The following is a 20081-nucleotide window of genomic DNA, read 5'->3' as shown; positions in this document are numbered from 1 at the left end:
TGTGTGGATGTACACGTGTGTGCGAGTGTGTATGTACACGTGTGAGTGTACACGTGTGTGAGTGTGGATGTACACGTGTGTGAGTGTGGATGTACACGTGTGTGAGTGTACACGTGTGTGTGAGTGTGGATGTACACGTGTGTGCGAGTGTGTATGTATACGTGTGAGTGTACACGTGTGTGTGAGTGTGGATGTACACCTGTGTGTGTGCCCACGGGAGGTCAAAGCGACTGGAGTAGCACCCACACGCTCACAGGGGAGCAACGCTCGAAGAGCCACACAAAATAATCACCTGTCTCGTTGTGGCTAATATACTTAACATAAATAAGCACACAATTTGCCTTCTTCACATATCTAATCCTCCACGTAAGTATAGTTTACACCACACCAGCCACACAGCCTTCTGGGAGTGCATCATTTCGTCAGCACAAGCAATCTCTGGGCCAGTTTTGACATTGTCTCATTAGCAGTCAGGCTTGCTTAAACTAATGCTAGTGAACTGTAAGATTGTAAGATGTAAAAAGGCAAAGGCCTACTGGACGTTTGTGAAAATGAGCTTCATAGCTAATCGAATTCCTCCAGTCTAAATAAAGATTATGATTCTGTCTGCACAGATGGGTCTACAAACCCAATTGCTGTACGCTCACTTTCTTGGCCACTTTACATCCTAGCAAGTGTGGGAGTTTAAAAAAATGCATCGCTTTTTAAACTGCTGCTGCTGAGCAGAGCACCAAAGGCGCAAAGCGTCAAGTGGCCAGCAACAAACAGCAAGAGAAAGAAGATCAGTGTAAAAGTTGACACGTTTAACAAGTTTGTAAGTGGTTGGGAAAAGAGATGATGGGAGGGAATTCCAAGTGCAGCTTTAAGAGAAGTGGTGACCTGCAGTGTGGGGGTTGAAGAGACGGAAGAGTCGGTGGTGAGTGGACTGAGTCCTGAATATGGTCCAGGAATGAATGAGGGAAGTTCACGGGAACAATAACTGTGGTGGTAGTGATAGGATGATAACGAAATCTGTTGATCCAGAAACTCTTTTGAAGCGATGGATTATACGCAAATGCAACCGTGCCCAGCTAGTAAATGTATTTTTTTTACTTGTAAAAAATAGCACGTGATAAACAACAGTTAATCAACTTAGAACTCGCATCATCCACAGCAATCAGGTGACCTGTACTTAATCATTGATCAGCCTTATCAGCGACGTGTTCTGGAACCTATGTGCCAATGATCTCTGTAACCCACCCCACCTGGGTCCAGAGTTTGCTCCTCTTTAACCAACGCTGCTGAAATTACGCACTCCCTGACGGACGTGTGACGAATGGAATGCGCAAAAAACCTTTTTTACGTGGAATCACAGATACGGGAAGGAGGCAAGTACCGTTTGCTTATTTATTTTGTTGCTTCCCTCACCGAAATATTAATGAAACATTAAACATCTGGTCAGTGGACATGGGGTTGTAAGCATCTACCTGCATTAAGTACGCTCCATAGCAACCCCGAAATCGGACTCAACACAGCAGCTAACGGAGCGGTGGAGTCACTGCAGCCATATACCGCAAGCTGTCTGTACAGTAAGCATTAAGTCATTGCCTATTTTTAGACTTGTCCTCAACAGAACATTCAAGAAGCCATCCAGAGTAAAAAATATTTAATATCAACTCTTGGTTTCACCTTGTAGGTAATGTCGACGGCTTGCCGTTCTTACTGACTGTAGGGGCCATCTCAATCACTTGGACGTGGCTGCCCCTTACCCGAGGGTTGCCACCTTTTGCACAGTGGATCAAACAAGGACACATTTTTCCGTCAGCCTTGGTCTATTATCAAAACCGTAAACACCAATAAAGTTCAACACAAGACCGGTACCAGACGTCAGTAGAAATCAATTCCCGCCACCTGGCACACAGATGCTAATTCCCAGACTGTCCGGCTAAAACCGGGCTAGAGATAACCACTCACATGACCTCGACAATCACATGGATGACTGCATCAATGTCCACTGAGGCAATGCTGATGTCTACAAAGGCCAGACACACGACTCAATTCATGAGGTCCTTATCAGAATATGATTTCTTTACCACAATTGCTGAGCACCAGAATCAAAGGCTCAAAACGTCACGTGTAGGTTATACACATAAAGTTGACTCCTGAGAAGAGTAAGTGGTCTGGCAGGATATATCGCGACAAGAAATGGATGACAGTGGCCGTCACAACAATGACATCACGATGGATCGCTGCATCGTGAGGCCAGCAGTGGATAAATGGCTGATTATGATAAACATTCACTTGCTCACTGCCCTAGCCTTGGGTCATGCGACCACACATCAGTAAGTACAAAGGCCAATCTCTTGTCCAATCACGCCCATGTATGGCTTCTGACATCACACAACAGGTGTGCTTCCTCTGCATAATAAGCACAGACGTGTTTATGGTAACAACTCGAGTGCTTTAACAAAACAGATTAATATACAGCTCCCAAATTTAAGTACTGTATGTGTGTTCAGGCACATAAACAGATAGCAGTGACTGTCCAGCCTTTCCAAACCCATCTCAATTATTTATTGACGACTATTTATTATGCATGTTTTCCCAGGAAAGCCTTATGGAGCCTCAAGACTTGATTTTAGGAGGGTCATGCCAAGTTTTCACAGTAGGGGTAATGCTGCTAAATATAATCCCAATTGAGTAATTTGCAGGTAATATTAAAGCATTTGGATGTTTGGCCGAAACAAGTTACAATATAAATGTGTTTTTTAGTTATGAGAGAAAACGAGAGAACCCAGAGAAAACCATACAGAACAGAGGGAGAATATATAAACTCAACGCAGAATGGCGTCCGAGTTGGAAATCGAACCCAGGAAGTTCTTGCTGTGAGGCTCAAGTATAACCACTGTACCACACTGCGGTCCTAAAATTCCTGAATTGGCGACCTTTTTGTTTATTTACTTGTTGAAATATTTAACCTGGAAAATCCCTTGGGGATGGAAAATCTCGTAGCAAGAGTCCTGGAGGGGGGTCACCTTTCTCCTGACACCAGAATCTTCATAAGGTCAAATGTTGTCTTTGTTACACTGTATTATTAAAAATTACCCTGCCTTCACAAAGGCTACATACGGGGAACTTCTTTCGCACCATATGTAGCCAACCGCGCTAATTGGAGGACAACAAACTAAACAGGAAAAGCATATATACATAGGCGCCATTTTATTTCTTTGTTGAAATATTTCAACTGTAAAATATCTTTGGAATTATTTTATTTGGATAGAGTAGTAACATTTAGCTTCTTGTTATTTGTGAATTGACCTTGAAAAAAATACAACCCATACAAGGCACAGTGGCTCTCAAGAAACGTGAGCGCAAGCTAAGGCCTGGGTTGGTAACCAACAAGCAGTTTCAAAATCGATTACCGGTTCTGAAAGTCAGGAACCGGTAATCTTTTTCATCTTGGTCTCTTGAGTTCTTACCTGGATATAAAGTAAATAATAAACTTGGATGTGTTGCCCTGAGGGTTTATTAATGTCACTGATTGGCCCACGCAGTCACCTCCTGTTCAATGCACAACTCGTAACTTGCAAAGTGGTTTTTGTTCAAGCCTCCCACCCTGTCTGAGGAATGGCTCGTGTGTCGACAGGCCTTCAAAGAGCAAAAACCCGCCGCTGACGCCAAACCCAAATGTGCAGGAGCTCCCATTATCCCATCACTGTAGCAGTCTCAGGTGGTACCAACAAGGACAGTATTTGGTCTGGGCCTATGGATTAAAAGAGCCACAAGGTCTGTCTTTTTCACGCGGGAGCTAAAACTACCTCCACAATACACGTCATCAATACAAATTATGCAAAACAGGATAAGAAGTGTTGATTTCCGCCTTTGGGTCGAGAAGGATAGGAAAGTGCACTATGGCTGAGAGCCATTGAGCGAGCTTTAAACAATAAGCCAATTTGTTCCAGCTGTGGCCCCAGTCCCTCCCAATCAGCCAGTGCATCCGGTTCCTGTCTACCGTAGATTCTTGAGTATTTACGGAAAAAATAACATGGGTGAGAACAACTCCATATAGGATTGTGCCCGTAAGTTTAATCGTGCGCTTAGAGAACATGTTCAAAGCTGGATTCTGAGGTTTACATGCTTCTGCACCCACACAATCTGCTGCTGTCATAGATGTGAATGTCTTCAATTCATTATCGGTTCAAACAAGCCGATCTCTACTTATAACAGTAATTAAAATGTATAATGTGCATTCCATTCTAGGATCCCAATGCGCAATGCATGAAAAGCAGAAAGCTAAAACAGAACCAGGGCAACCGACCAAACGAAAGAGGAGTTTTCAAAGCAGACTTAAATATACCTACCGACTGTGATTGCCCGATTTCAAGTGGCAAGGCGTTCCAAAGCTTGGGTGCCACGCTAACAAAAGTCCGATCACGAAAAGAGCGCCACCTAGGAGTGGTGAGCAGTTGGACATCAGAAGATCTTAAGGACCTTGACGGAACATATAAATATATTAGTTCCTGAAAGTAATGAGGGGTGAACCCTTTTAAAGCATTATAGGTTACGTATGAGACTGAATATCGAAACTGGTTCAGCGTATGCTTGTTTTGAACCAATTCTGATGAAATCATTCACTTAAAGATGACCAGGTTGCTAATGGGATGTTGCAATAAATCACTCTTATTTTTTTATGTGGAAGGACAGGTATGGGAAGATGCTGCTTAATTAGTGTTACTTATAGTCTCCACAACAGTGCTAATGCTTAGTTCGTGTCATGTGACTACTGTCGAATTACAACTGAATTGGTTTTTGGAAGTTATTCAAAAATATTCACGTGCAGTTATTGAAAGGCACATTGAGAATGTCGTTCTGCAGTTATGAAATGGAATACATGTTTATTTTAAAGAGCTCAGAAACTTCAATCGGCAATTTCAGAAAAAGGTTCATGAGCAGGGTGGACACACACACACCCGGGGAGAATAAGCTATGATGATATTCTATCCGTGGTTTATTATATTTATGGTGCTGTTGGTGAGCCAAGGGGTCGGCTCACCATCATCAAAGCCTGCACAGGTTCAGCAGGTCCAATTTCACATCTTCTGGTAAGGCCTGGGAAATAATCAAACCAAACCGAGTGCTTAAAACACACATACATGAAATAGAAAGCACTGCACAGTGCTGGAGGTGGGAATGATACAGTGTAGCCCTGATATGTCTTGCTAGCACCAATGCCGGCAGAGAGAGCCCCTCTAGAGTGTATGTTAAGCCTACTCTTACACGCTGGACAAATATCATGGAAGAGGTGGGAGTACCCACACTCTACCCCACCACACACGACCTACCAACAGAGTAACTATGATGTATCTAGTTATGCTGCCTGGTGGACAGAGGTGGTGGTGATGGGGGGGGGTTAAGAAACTTGCACTATTATCTCAGCTGCTGTGTCGGGAGATGAAATTGACCGTCGGGGCTCTAGATGGCGAGTCCGCTGTGCCAACCGCTGTGCCAACCGCTGTGCCAACCGCTGCGCCAACCGCTGCGCCGTAGCACCAGCAGCAGCCCGCACAGTACTGGGCCATAACTAAAATCGGAGCATCATCAATGAGTGATTAAAAACAAAACAAAAAATCGAAGAGGTTTCACAGGTAGTAATGTATGTGAAATGTAGTGCTTTTGTAACTTTGAAACGAATTCACTGTCAGTATGCTTCAATTGACCAGGAGGTCAAAAACACCTATTGAGACACATGAAACGACATTGCCTCTCTTGCAAGGGCAACCTGGGTTACACCAAAATAACACTTCGCTACCAAATCACATCGTAGCACAGCACTACTTCGTCACCGAGCATACATATTTTCGAGTATGTTTCTCTTCTTCGTAAAATTGTTATCTTTCACTTGCAACAGCCAGTTTTGGGCAGGTGAAACACAAGCAGATACTGTCTTGGGTAGTTGATTTGGATTCTGGACATTCTTTCCGACCAAAAACAGTGCACGTGTGGTTTTGCCCATGACACCCCATACATGGGTTTTCACCAGTCCACCATGGCTACCAGGATCACGCATGTGGAACGGCCGTTGTATTTGTACGTGCATGCGCTCAAAGAGTGTGCGCTTATGACGACCTCGTGCAACCGTTACGAGCACAAGATATTGATCAGTGTCGTTGTGGAGAAGATTATATTCATAGTATATTATAGAAAAGTTATGTGTTTGGGTGACCTGGGTGGATTCCTGCCTGGCTGGGTACCGTGCTTCTAAGTGCAAATGCGTGGCAGTGACGTCACCACGCATATCTGCGTGATGACGTTGGCCGTTAAGACACTGAATGTTGAGGCCGGTCCAGAGTTTGCTTGTGTTGAACCAATGCTGCTAAAATGATGCTCTCTTAGATGGTTGTGTTGCTGATGGAATGTGTAAAATATACTTTTATGGTTGATTGAGGGACAAATGTGTGGAGGTGTGTTGCCTGCTTGTTTATGTGGTATTTAAGATAAATGCCACACGTACTACTTCCAGCACTGCTAAAGCAAGTAGTCATCTCAGGCGATTATGGAGGCATAAGTCCTAAGTACGTTTGCTCTAAGGATTTTCCCAATTGGCATTTGTTATTTTTTTTTTAATGGGAAATGAAAAACACGGTAAGAGCTATTGAAATTGTTTGGTAATTGCCTCGGGCAGAAACAATTGGGAATGCTGAGTGTGTAATGTTTCTATGAGGACTGATGCAATGTGCTTGTGGGCTTATACTGTCTACCTCTGTTCCTTCTGATGAACATAATTGCAAATGAAGTGCTCTACATATCTAGCATTATTTAACAGATTTATTTTTTGAATATTACACATTTCAAGCGATTTCACAAGCATACGGAGATGGGACTTGCATAAGTCTGCTTATCACAACTATCTCATGGGGAATTGCTGCTTTACTCATCTGGCTCAGGAGGAATCGAATAACCTTGGTTTTCTTTTCCATGCCAAAGCCTCTTTAACTCAGAGCAGTTATCACTGCTGCTGTACAGAGCACAGGTTCGACCTCAGCTGGAATCCTGCTGCTGCTGTCCTGTGTAAGTTAGGGTGGCATTACCAGTTCCTACCTCTGAAATTGAGAGAATTCAACATAAAGCAGTCACAGAGTTACTGATGAAGCAGCACTCACGGATTCACTCGCTCAGCAGTGGTGTCACCTCCTTATTACTCCTTTACTAATACTACCATGGCTACTCTTCCCATGAACTTCACTCATTCATTCCTCCACCCATGTTGCAGACTCGGTCTCTACCAAACTGTCATTTCATCAACACTGCGATAAACCACCAACACTGTTGGGCACAACAATACACCCACTCACTCCAGTGCTTGTGAGAGCTTGGTTGACTGCATTAGTCTCCACTGAACCAAATGCCTTTTATAGTCTACAAAGGTTAGGCACAATAGTATTTGATGAACATTTGTATTTTGTATAACCTTGCTGATGGAATGTATGTGACCAATTTTAAATAACTGTTTCTAAATCCACTTCGGAAGGTTTGTTGGCGTCGAAATTGCCCATTATCTGGTCCTCTCGGAGCTCATTGACAATGCACGTGTGTGTGATGAGAATCGAATGTGCCCGCAACTCTTCAAATCAGTTGTCTCTCCCTTTTGGAATAAACAAAATAAATCATAAACAATTTATAATACATAGTTTATGAATCGAACGCATTGTTCGATCGAGAACTCGGAGACGTTCACTCAGCCTGAAATGAGTACCTGGTGCATCAGCACTTGGGAGACAAAGGCAGCCAGACGCGGTGCTGGCCACCCATCCCCTCACGTGCTGTGCCGACCTTCAGAAGTGATGCTAAACAGTATTTGCCCCAACAGTCTGTTAAGGCTATACCAGGGATCTTTGACTATATGTACAGGTCTCATAGCCATATGCAAAATTAGAACATTACACACAGGTACACGTGTAGTCTTTCACTATACACTGTATATTATAGTAGTGCACAATAGTCTGTACAGCATAGTTCACGGTGCTGTGTAGTAAGTACACTGTGGATGCTTCACAAGACATATGATCGTTATATGCGGGGTGGCTGACGCAACACGACCGCTGCACGCAGGTATAAAATCCACACACGAAAACAGGTTCCTGCAGGTACGCTCGTTATAAACGAGGAATCGTTATAACAATATTCTAGATCTGCTGCTCATTTTGATCCAGCAGCTGTTCTTTATTTGCACTAATGATGAATTTGAGAAAAACAAGTCATTTACAACAATTTTTCTGAACAAAATAAATTGTTGGCAGAATATCATTTTTAACAGGTATAATTGGCACAGATGGTGAGACCGAGAGCACTGAATTACATAGTGTATAGTTAATTGTGGGGTGGAGTGGTTACACAGTGGTTAGCATACTGTCCTACAAATACCGCGACCTGAGTTCCGGCCCATGGCTAACAACAGTGGTGTGTGACGTCTGATCCAATTCTGGGCCCCCTCCATCACCCCGCACTGCCTAGCTACTCCGTTCAGGTTTTGCTAAACGGTAGCACATCGCTGAGATATTGTTTCCAGTCTTGGTCCCATATTTACAGTTTTATGTTTTGTTCCACAGAAGGCTGGAATGAGGGTGCATTGCGCACTGCGTTCTGAACCCAGTGACCTGCGTTCCAATTCCCGGCCGCACCTCCCTCCACATATTGACCGGGATGGCGATGTATGGTCAGACAAACCCCCCACGACTGACATGGTGTGGGAGGCCTTCATCCAGCAGTAGATTGACCTAGGAGTGCAATTATTAACTTATTTAAACACCAAACGTCTGAGAATCCATCCAAGAAGGTTGAACCATCAGCAATGTTTGACAGTGAGGTGGTGTGATATGATCTATGAAGTCCATAGCACCAGCTTTGCTAAACTACCAAAATATTTTATATTGATTTAATATTGATCATTGAACAGCTACCAGAATATGGTTCAAAAGTATAGGCTTTCCTGAAGGTTAAGTTAAACTTTACATAACAAAGTGCTGACCCTTAATATTTTACCATTGTCTGTATAGCAGTGGAAATACAAGTTACATCCCTGTTCACTACATTGGCAAAGCAGCACTTGCAACTTCTGGGTCATTTGCTGTTATGGTTTTACAGCATTAAGGTCAATGGGATTGTTTGAGAACCGATGTCTAGCCGGATGACTGATGCATGACTGTACAAGACTGACACACATCGCCAATGACATTCCAGAAACTTGTGAAAATGTAACCGTCATTTCGGAGTCTGTGGTAATTTTTCTGTTCATATCTCACCAAAATTAATCAAATGTACTTTTTACTATTATTCAATCATCATCATCATCAAACATGAATTATCTACTGCTGGATTAAGGCCTCCCCGTGCCGTCACCATTGCTCGTAGTTCTATGATGTCATAATCCATCTCGCTCCTCCACATGACCTCATCTCATTTCTCCATCTCTACGGTGGTCATCACGTCCAGCATGTTCCATCCATGCGTTGCCATTCTGTCACCAGTCTTATCCATCGGCTATCATCACTTATAGCAATGCGTCTCACCCAGGCCCACTTTTCCTCATAGTAAAAATGTTGAATTTGCACATGCGCTCTGATCCATGTACTCATATTTCTGTCTTTCAATGTAATTCCCATCATGCATCTCTCCACGCTTCTTGGTATATTTTTGTAATTTTGCCGCGTTTTTGTTTGCCGTCTACATTTCAAATCCATGTCATAACAGATATAATATGCACTGATTAATGTTTGCTAAAGCCTCATTGATATTATGTTGCTTTTTATTGTTACTCTGGTCCTGCTATTGCTCTCCTTTAGTTCATCATTTGTATACCAGTAATTTACCTAGACACATTCATACTCTGGTGTTTTTAAATTATAAGCTTACTCAATGCACGAAATATGTGAAATCGTATCTGTTACAACTTTGATAGTGCTGTTTTCTGCTGGCCACTTGACATTGAGCCTTTTGGCCTGTTCAACAACTGTGAAAAAATACAAGTAAACAATTCGGAAAAATAACTTCCAAACATTCCATGCTTGAAACAATCTCCTGTGAGGACTGAACGTTATCCAAGCTACCGAGCATTGCACAAGCCAGTAGAAGGATTTACGGTCTATGCATAGTGCACAGTCCAGCTGGTTTTGGCTCAAACAAAAAACGGGCATGACAATTACCGTGCTGACATTAGGGAGCATGACAAAGAGTGCGGTCCCCAGCAGGTCAATGCTGCATGAACACAGGAGATACGTCATGTTCCACGGAAGACAAAAGAGTTTGCCATTGCTAGTACAAAAGAAACAATGCACTATCCACAGCGAACGCACGCTCAGCACACACCACTGCTTTGAAACGTTCGCTTCAGAGCTTTCTTTCGAATGTATAATATAAGCCACGCATTTCATTTAAATCTTTCGCAAAGGGAGCACTTTTTTTTAATAGAATGTAAAAAGCTGGTGCAAAGAAAATTGTTGCCAGCGCTTTCTAAATCGGTTCTCATTCATTCGTTGCTCATCGAAGAAATTAACTCTAAAATGTAATTTAATACGGAGGTCATCCTGGCAACACATTCCGTTACAAAAAGCATGCAATAAAAAAAGTGCTTTTAAACGGACATTGTTTGACTTGGCTACTGAATTGGGCACGGCGAAGCTGACGAAAGAAAGGTTTATTTATGTTGGAGTTTAATTTGGAAGATGCCACAATGCTAACAGCACGTGCCAGCTGCACTAGAACACCACCACGCATTAATTTCCACATTACAGCGAAGGGGTTTCTTAAAAAAACATTGATTGCTGAGCTTAGGCCCAAAGGCCCAAAGGCCCAAAATATCAAGCGGCCAGCAACAAATGGCACTATCACAGCTGCAATAAATAACAGTGAATACGTTTCTTTAATTGAGCTAAGTTGCAAGAACTTGGGTAAAGAGACGATCGGAGGGAATCCCAAGTTGGAGCATTGCGAAGGAAGAAGCAGAAAGAGCTGCGAGACGAAACGGTCTGGTTAATAGTATCTATGGCATTAGTGAAAGAAGATGAGGAGGCAACTGACCACAATTGAGCGAGTGACTGGAGTAAAATAGTAAGTGCTGGATCATAAATCAACTTGACTACTTTACTCTGAATTCTGAAATGAAAAGCAAGCTTCTTCGATGCCTCCTTAACCAGATTAGGAACACAGCCATTCCATCACAGTTCAGATAAGACTGTTGTACCAGGTCTAATCACATGTACCAGAAGCCTACTTCCACCACAATGGATTTCACAACACAACTGAGGTTTATCAGCAACCTGTGAAGCCATACTAAAACAGGAGACAGGAGTTCATGCTCTTTGGGTCTTTGGGTAAAGTCACGTAGATAGAAAAATAAAAATCCCGTTGCGATCGAAACGTCGTGATTTTTTTTTATTTTTCTATCTACGTGACTTTACCGAAAGACCCAAAGAGTATGAATTCCTGCAGCCACGAAAGCTTTAAGTCAGAGACAGGAGCTTAGCAAGGGGAAATCAGCCACATTTCAAGTGGAAATAACAGAAAATAAAATAATCAATAGCAACTTGTCTTTGCTCTCTGACCCCAACGTGAGTGGGCAGGTTATGCAGGTAGGAATTGTTAAGGTCATGATTCATCTACCTTGGTGACACAGGAGCACAGCACAGATAAAATACAACGTAGAGCAGTCAGATGAATTGAGCATCACTCGCTAATTCACTCCACTCATTTGCTCACTGGTGATTTGTTGCCTCTTTATCACTTGTATATAGCTACTACATTGGTTACTACTACCACAGTTACCCCTTGATCACTCAACACATTCAGAGGGGTCGTCTACTAGAATGGCTGTTTCGTCTCATCCACATTCTGTTCAACCATCAACACTTTCGCTCACTCAACCACTCATTAATTCACTCACCTACCGACTAACTCATTTACCACACTGCAGATCACAACACTTCTCTTTCCACTTCTATCGCCCTGCTCCACTTAAGAATGCCCTGCCATCATCTCTTTTCCACAGCTTAATACAAGAAACGTATTAACCGTCATCTTTTCAAACTTTGATCATGCTGCGTGTTGCTGGCAAGTTGACGATGTGTGCCTTGGACTCTGTGCTCAACAAATGTGTTTAAAAAATATATTCCCTGTAGAAATTACCAGTTGGCAGCATACATCGGACAGCCATCCGCACACAAGCTGCCTCAGGGGTGAGGGCGCTGACTACAAAGCCGTTCAGTCACATACGTAGCCTTGCAATAACAGAGCCCTGCGTGTAAATTTTAACGAGCTCATTGGTGACCTGTATTCATATGCAGCATTATGACTGCCATTCATCGGCAACACTTAAATAATTATTAGTCACGCAAATAAGCATCTCTACGGTGGGACAAAGGTGTTATAACACAATTTATCATCACTTAGCAGAGTGAAAACACCTTTTCCTTGGTAAGGAACTAAGTTAATGTATTATTTGAGTGGATATTTACATGCAGAATTAAATTCATTAACATTTTAAGAAGCCATCGAGCAAACATATGTAAGAGCAGTCGCGGTTAAATGAGGTAAATAAGATAAACACGCGAAAGTGGAAAAATGGCCGGTCATGGCATACAAATAATCATGGCATGGTGGGTCCATATGAGAGCTATTAAACAATTGCCAGTAAACCGGTATCCGTTTTCACAATTGATGACTGGTTCCGAATGTCAGGAACTGGTGACCGTTTCCAGTGGAACGTGACAAATGGATGGATAGGCTTAGGCGAATGTACAAACGGTATGCCAGCCTAAGCCAATGTCGTGGCTCATTTGCCCTAATTTATCAGTTAACAGGTAAAGCCCTGTAATTGCTCACTCACGCCACTGCCTGAGGAAGGGCCTCCACTAGAGAGAGCTATAGAGGGTATTTGGTCTACTCTTCCATGCTGACCACATGTCTTGAAAGAGGTCAGCATACTCACACTTTACTCCACCACACATCACCTGCCGATCAGACTGCAGAGAACCAATTTACACTGCTGCGTAGTCAGAGTTGGTGGGAAGGGAATTAAGAACTTACCCCATTTTTCAACTGCCACATCGGGAGATTGTATTGAACCGGTGACCTCTGGCTTGCAATTCCGTATTGACAATTACACCACTGTGGCATCATCTCCCTTTTATTCACCAGTTAACAATTTAGACATTTAACGTGTATTGCTCTGGACATGTATACATTTGTGGCAAACGTTTAGCCGTTTTTTTACCGGAGTTTTTTCATGAACACTGACAATGCAAAACAATGATTTTAATAACCCGAGTTCATATGTACAGTGGCATGTAGAGTGGGTAGTTAGCATATCGACTGAGTCAAGAATCACCCACAAGCAGTTGCAAGTGGGTGGGGGTCTTGAGATTGGATTTGAATGTGGAGAAGCGATTAGCAGCGTGGGAGCAGGAGAGAAGAGAGTACACATGGAAGAGATTCTCATGCTGGGCCTCGAGAGAGGAGGCATTGGTTGCTGGAGCAGAGCAAGCGTTATTATTATTTCACTTGTTTACCCAGGAAAGTCTTACTGAGTAGGGGGTGACGATTGCTTTGTTTCGCAGACAATGGCCTACCATTCTTTGAATGACATCATAGGATCTTTAACATCCACTGTGAAGCAGACAGCCAGTAGTATTTTTATTGTTCATACTTCCGCAGAGTATTAAGCAGGGTGCCCTGCCGAATTAGCGCCGTGATCATCTGCAACAAGCAGCAAACGAAGTGGCGGGTTCGCAATGCGGTGACCAGAGAAGAATGAAGATGGGCAGTGGAGGTGGAGCGACAAATCCTGTGGACCTTGCTCCGATAGTGACCCTAACCTTGACAACAAATACTATGCCAGACTCTTAGGCCTTCTCAGGACAGCGAATACTGGAGGATGTCGAGGTTGGTGTGTGCACAAGTAAAATAAAGCTCTGCAAAATAGCTCTTGGCTTATAACTGGCAGATTGGCAACACAGTGCAAGATATATATTTACTGTGAAACTTGCTCGAGGGTCTGCTGTAGGTGACATTAAGAATGATATCTCATTTGTAGCAATTTTGTCGTCTTCATTTCCATGGATAACAGAAGAGGCATCAAAAGATGGGAAACATTACTGATGAGATCATCCCAGCTGATAATAGTGCTCATGAGCACACCAGTTCTGCCACAATACCATGCAAGAGTGAAACTGAGCATAACCGAGATTTTGCAAAAAACATTTATTGTTATGCTCAAGTTCAGCACATAAAATATTCTAAATAGTGAAATGTAAAGGCTTATAATGATAATTTAATTTTGATATCTTATCCCGCGAGATAAGACGGACGCTTGTGTTGCGACTGAAACGTCGCGTTTTCTTTTATTATTTTTTGTATCTACGTGACTTCACCGAAAGAACCAGAGAGTATACAAAATAAGTATGTTTTACATGATAGCAGCATTGGTTCAACAAAAGCCAAGTCTGGGATAGTTTTCACATCCGGTGCCTCAACAGCAGTCAGACTTGTTTAAACCAATGCTGGTGAACTACCAGATGTTTATGGCCAAGGATCCTTTCTTTCTGTTAGGTATGGGTCCTCGTTGTACACATGTACATTGCTGGCATGAATTCGCACATGGAACTGTGTTTTGAGTTTACCCACCCATTTAAATATACACCAGTGCACTACATAATAGCCTTTCCTGTGCACTGTTGGATAGAAGATGTGCCGTTTCCAATGGGAAACTGCCATTTTCCACTGAAGGCAAATGCAAATTACACTTCAAAACACAAAACTTTATATTGTAAATGTCAGCTGTGTTATCGTTTTATAGTACAGTGCAGCAGAGGCAATCACTGCTCGCCAGATGCCAAGTGTGACCACCACCGCGTTTTTAACCCATACATGTTAAGGGGCAATCACTAAGCCTGCAAATACTTGCGTCATAATCAGTGAGCTGAGGACTGCTTGAAAGCCAAGATTTAGAGCGTATGCTGGATTTGCCATAAAACCAATGGGGTCCGGAAATGTCACAGATGTACAACTCCTGAAGGAAAGGCACAAGCAGCACCACATGGCCAACTCCCATTGCCTGTCTGCGACAGCTGGAAAACAAGGGGTTAATTAAAGTGATGGGAGAATTTAAAATCGGGCTCCAAAAGAATAATCACATGCATTTTGGTGAATTATAAATAATTGACCACATTTTACCAACACATACAGTAGGATAGACCAACGCGAAGGTAAACACCCAAACAGCTGTGGTCTGCATAATGCATGTGTATTACAGTGCGAGTTCTAAACAGCATCAATTACTGTCACGACACCACGTTACAATAAATCACATCAAGCCGCTCGCGTAAACTGCAACACGGTTAATACGGCAATTTAAAATGCATTTCAATTTAAAATCTCTACCTACCCATGTACACAACTTGTTACCCACATTGCTTAAAACGTAATCGAATATACGCATTTACAACAAGAGCTGTTATGCAGACTGCACGTTGGTAGCAATAAGGCAGATGGCAGTAACCCATCATCCTAGAAGGTCCATCATTCCTTCATAAAAACCGGAGCAACATGCATCATTTAAACACATAAACACGCTGGGCAGCACACCAACAGACGGACAGGTTTTGTGTGTAAGTGCTGCACATAGTTGTCCAAATAAATAATGCATCAAGCAAACACAATGAATGTGTACTTGTGCGCAAAGACTCCGGGTAGGCCCTTTAAAGGGACAAGGGAACTGCTTCATCCGCTCTGGGTGATGTTACCTCTGCTCGGAAGCGTGCGTATGTCGTTAACAGTCAGGCTTATCGTTAACACAGGAGGGCTTGTGAGAATGATCACATGGTTTGTGCAAACAAGTGCTGGGGTTTGGAGAACTTGAGCAATGCATGCTCACTGGGTGTCCATTATATGCCAATCTAAACATGTAAATGCTCCCCCCACCCACTCCTTAACTCGGCAACTCCCAGTTTTAGTCCCAACAACAACTCTGTGAAAAGCTCGACACTCATCTAGACGCAGAGCTGCTTCGGCATGTAACCATCTACCAGACTCACCAACATGCAGACGATGGTAACCGTCTCATCTCATTTCAATCTCTAATTAAAACTCACTCGCACAACTCTTACAACACAACTCGAGTGCATCACTCGACCGGCGGTGTGCTCCATCAAATTATGTATGTGTACATATTTATGTATTTCACTTGATGAGCTATTGTTCTATAAATGCAAACGGTATAAGTTATAGATTGGAAATGTTTGTGTACGTGTGGCTTCATGTTTGCTATGTGTGTGTGTCACTCGACACCTTTGACAGCCATGTAAACGAGATGATATACCTCAAGGGAATTTCCAGATTAAATATAAAATACTGTGTCGTTATGAGCACCCAGGGCACAGTTTATCTGCAATGCAATCAACAATGTCCAAACACCACGATCAGCAGCCTCCCTCAGGCTTCCACTCCACACAAAGAACACATAGGCTTTGGAATGATCCCGCAGTTATTGCAGCCAATGTGATGACAGAAAAACATCTGACAGCGGCAGAAAAGCCAAATGAAAATGTGCTGCCGTAGAGGGCCTGCAGATCGCGTGAGAAGGCCGCTGTCTGCCGCACGAACCCAGCGGCGGTGTGCGCCGTGAGGAGACCGAACAGCCCGAGAGCTGCGAGCCACCACCACCAGCAGAAGCAGCGGCACTCTGCCACTCACCACGGCGGCATCTCAGCGAAACAGCCCTCTTGTTAGCACCACACCCGGTTTCTATTGTGGAACCAGGTCCCCATCAAAAATGAGCCAAATGAGTTTACCGGTGCCAAATTACACCAAAAGCCAAATGAGTGTTATTGCCAAACGTCAGGTAACACCCAACTCACACTACATGCCGCGCTTTCAATCAGGTTGGGTTAGGGTATACTGTTACCGATATTCAATACTCTAAGCCACTTTCAACATCAACCAGATTAGATTTTGCCTAAGCTGTCACCGTGCATGCTTCGCATAAAGCGGCATTGGTGAGGTAACAATGGCCTGCCCCGCGCCATGATTTACCCCACACTCGCCCACACCTGTGGCTGCTTTGCCAGCATCCCGAGCTGCAGCAGCTCCTACGCGAACACGGCCGTGGTGATCCACACACATCCTCAAGTCACTGCTCTGCCATCCATGTTACGTGTGCAATAGAGGCTGCCCCACAATGCGGGCTGCCGTGCCAGGGTCGCCTCCACCGGGTCCACCGGGCCCTGCGTACTCCTCCACTACGCGAGTGAAGGCGTGGGGCCATGATTCCCAGCAGCCTCACGTCGTGCTCTCCTTACGTGTCTCGTCTTCTTGCCGTATGTGCTCTGATTCCCATATTTCATATCATGGTCTCATGTCTCTCTTTTCCTGCCTCATATCCATGTCTCCTCTCCTGCTAATTTCCATACCTCCTCTCCGTGTCTCGTCTTCGATATCACACCTCCCAGTGTCTCTACGTCTGTCTCACCACCACCCCCTGCTATCAGCTCGTGTGCATCCTCCTCCCATCTCTTAGCTTCATCTCCCAGGTCTCCTGTGATTTCCCATCTCCCGCAGCTCCATCCCACGTCTCTCTCGGCTCTTCTGTCCGAGCGTCTCACCTTCCCTGGCGAGGGGGTTCCTGTTGTACAACTGTCCCCCGTCTCCCGTGTCTCACCTTCCCTGGCGAGGAGGCCCCTGTCGCACGCCTGTCCCCCGTCTCCCGTGTCTCACCTTCCCTGGCGAGGGGGCTCCTGTCGCACATCTGTCCCCTGTCTCCGCCTCCGCCGCCTCCGTCCCGCACTTCCCGGCGCGACACCGAGGCCGAGGAGGCCGCACCCCGCAGCCGCGCTCCGTCCCCTAGGTCCCCCCCGGGCAGCGCCTGTAGCCCTGAGTACTGCGCGGACATGGCGGGGCCCGCGCATGGGGACGGGACGGGGACCGAGGCCGAGGGGTCGAAGACAGTCTGGGGCGGGCGGGGGGTATCGACCACGACTCCGGGGAACGAGCGAAACAGCGAGCAGCGGAGTAGCCGTGAGAAACCCGCAGGGAGACGTCCGAAGTCCAGGAGACGGGCCGATAGCCAGGCAGCGATCAGAAGCAGGACCGGGCCTTGGGCAACAAACCTACGACCGAGTGCCGGGCCCAGGGCCTCCGAGTCCGGGGTCCGAGATCTCAGATCTGAGAGTCAATGGCTCCGGGGCTCCCGAGTTCAATGACCACGTTGAATCCTGGGGTCCGTGGCGAGGGGACGAGAGGGGGCGGGGACCAGGTCCGGGGTCCGTGATGCGGGACCAGGTCTCGGGATCCGGAGCGAAAGGACCAGGTCCTAGGTCTTGGGGTCCGTAGCAAGGAAACCAAATCAAGGTCCGTAACGCGGGACCAAGTCCGTGTTGTCCCCGCGCCTCTGTCCACGCATCTCAGGGCTGTGGGCGAAACCATCTCATGGGCGGGGGAGAGGGGTGGGCAGACAGCGGGGCGCGTCGCCCCGGCGACTGACGAGACCATTTCGCAGATACGCGCAGGGGTGAAACCTGCACAGTGATGGAAGCGTCCATTGTATTTATTGGCGCCGTTCAGCCCGTGCATAATGAGGGACGCACGCGCACTGTGCGCGCAAGGGGAATGCACTTTCCTTGCGCCATTGTGTGGCGGCTCAATGGTTTGTAATTGATAGGTAGCGATCGGGTTCAAGAAAAACGCTGTTCCCGTTACTCACCAACCTCTCGGTGTTACGAAACCCTCACCACTTCACTATTCCCAACCCCTCACCAGTCATCCCACTCATCACCACACCTTCACCAACTCACCAAGCTGTTTTATAACCTTGCTCGACATCAAGAAACCCTTATATATTACAACTTCGATCGTGATGTTTATTGCTTGCCGCTTTATAGTTTGGGTCTGGTCTCAGCAGCTGCGTAAAAAAAACGACTGAGGAAAAGCGAGTTGGGCCAGGACACGAGCGGGACGAGACCGGTTGTGGAATGGCAGCCAAAGGAGGGAACGCGCCTAAGAGTTGGAGCGATCAGCGCAGACTGCAGCGAGACAGATCGTTGCATCAAGGGATAGCGATACCTTCAGCCAGCAGTGGATAACACGTGGCTGACGATCATATTACAGCATAATTCAACGTATCCAGTTATATCTGGAGATTTTCCAGCCAAGCACGCTTCTGTGGAACGTCTATCTGTGCACTTGAAGGAGATAGTTGTGGCTATTTTGGTTAACGAAGTTGATACACTTTTATTTTAAGACCCAGAACTTGCTACAAGTGCATATGATGTGACTGTAAGCTCACGCAACAGCCCCACTACATTGCATGGCTATCATGCATCTGGTACTGCTCTTCAGTGATCGTGTTACCTGTGTATTTCCAACTAGGCTACATTTCTGTTAATCGTGTCTCCTTATCTCTTACACTGATGCACTGATGAGACGAATAACTTGCCCGCTGGATTAAAGCCGTGAGGGTGCAAGGTTGTGTAACCTGACACAAGAGGGAAAGATTTCCTCAACCACCGTACATCTACCCAAGAACATAATAAACAGACTACATGCCTCCTTCCAATATTTGTCCATATAAAATAATTACATAATTTTTTTACACGTCCCGTTGTGCCGCATGGCCTCTGGGAGTGACTGTTTCATCAGCATTGCTTCAAGCAAGCCTTACTGCTGACGAGACATCGAATGTAGAAACCGACCCAGAATTTGCTTGTGTTGAACCAATGCTGAGGGGGGGAAAATCCCTCCCAGAAGGCCGTATTGCCAATGGGATGTGTAAAATGATTTATATTTTACGTGGACAGACAGATATGGCAAGGAGGGTTATTGTCTGCTTATTTATTTTGTTCATAAACATGTTGGCAGAATACTGTAAGTTAAGTCGACTGCACCATACAATGCACCATTCGGAGTGTGTTTGAAGGGCACAGAGGCTTGACTAGCATTAACGTGGGGTGACTTGGTCCCGTAGAACACGCGTAGAGTTCATTTGTCCAACACATGATGACAGCACTGTTGTTAACTACAATGTAAGAGAGTGCTTTGAAAGGCATCACTGTTCATGCCTA

The 20081-nt window shown here is 44.9% G+C and overlaps 1 protein-coding gene across 7 annotated transcripts in view; it reads right to left on the bottom strand.

Annotated features, from left to right (window-relative positions):
* The window catches only part of KAZN (kazrin, periplakin interacting protein), a 94407-nt gene extending 75928 nt beyond the window's left edge, over positions 1–18479 (bottom strand). For 2 of the 7 annotated variants that reach the window (XM_032968132.2, XM_032968136.2), the window contains exon 1: positions 17740–18479. In XM_032968132.2, the coding sequence (XP_032824023.2) occupies positions 17740–17914 (175 nt within the window). In that variant the 5' untranslated portion in view covers positions 17915–18479. Of the gene's footprint in view, positions 1–17627; positions 17711–17739 lie in introns of those variants that run through there. The other 5 variants (XM_032968134.2, XM_032968133.2, XM_032968138.2 and 2 more) reach the window with 3 other exon arrangements.
* Positions 18480–20081: the final 1602 nt, after the last annotated feature.

The sequence above is a fragment of the Petromyzon marinus genome, chromosome 39, assembly GCF_048934315.1.
Source record: "Petromyzon marinus isolate PM22_M1 ecotype Great Lakes invasive population chromosome 39, UKy_Petmar_22M1.pri1.0, whole genome shotgun sequence".
In the NCBI taxonomy this organism is placed as follows: domain Eukaryota; kingdom Metazoa; phylum Chordata; class Hyperoartia; order Petromyzontiformes; family Petromyzontidae; genus Petromyzon; species Petromyzon marinus.
This window is presented reverse-complemented; position numbering and strand designations above follow the sequence as displayed.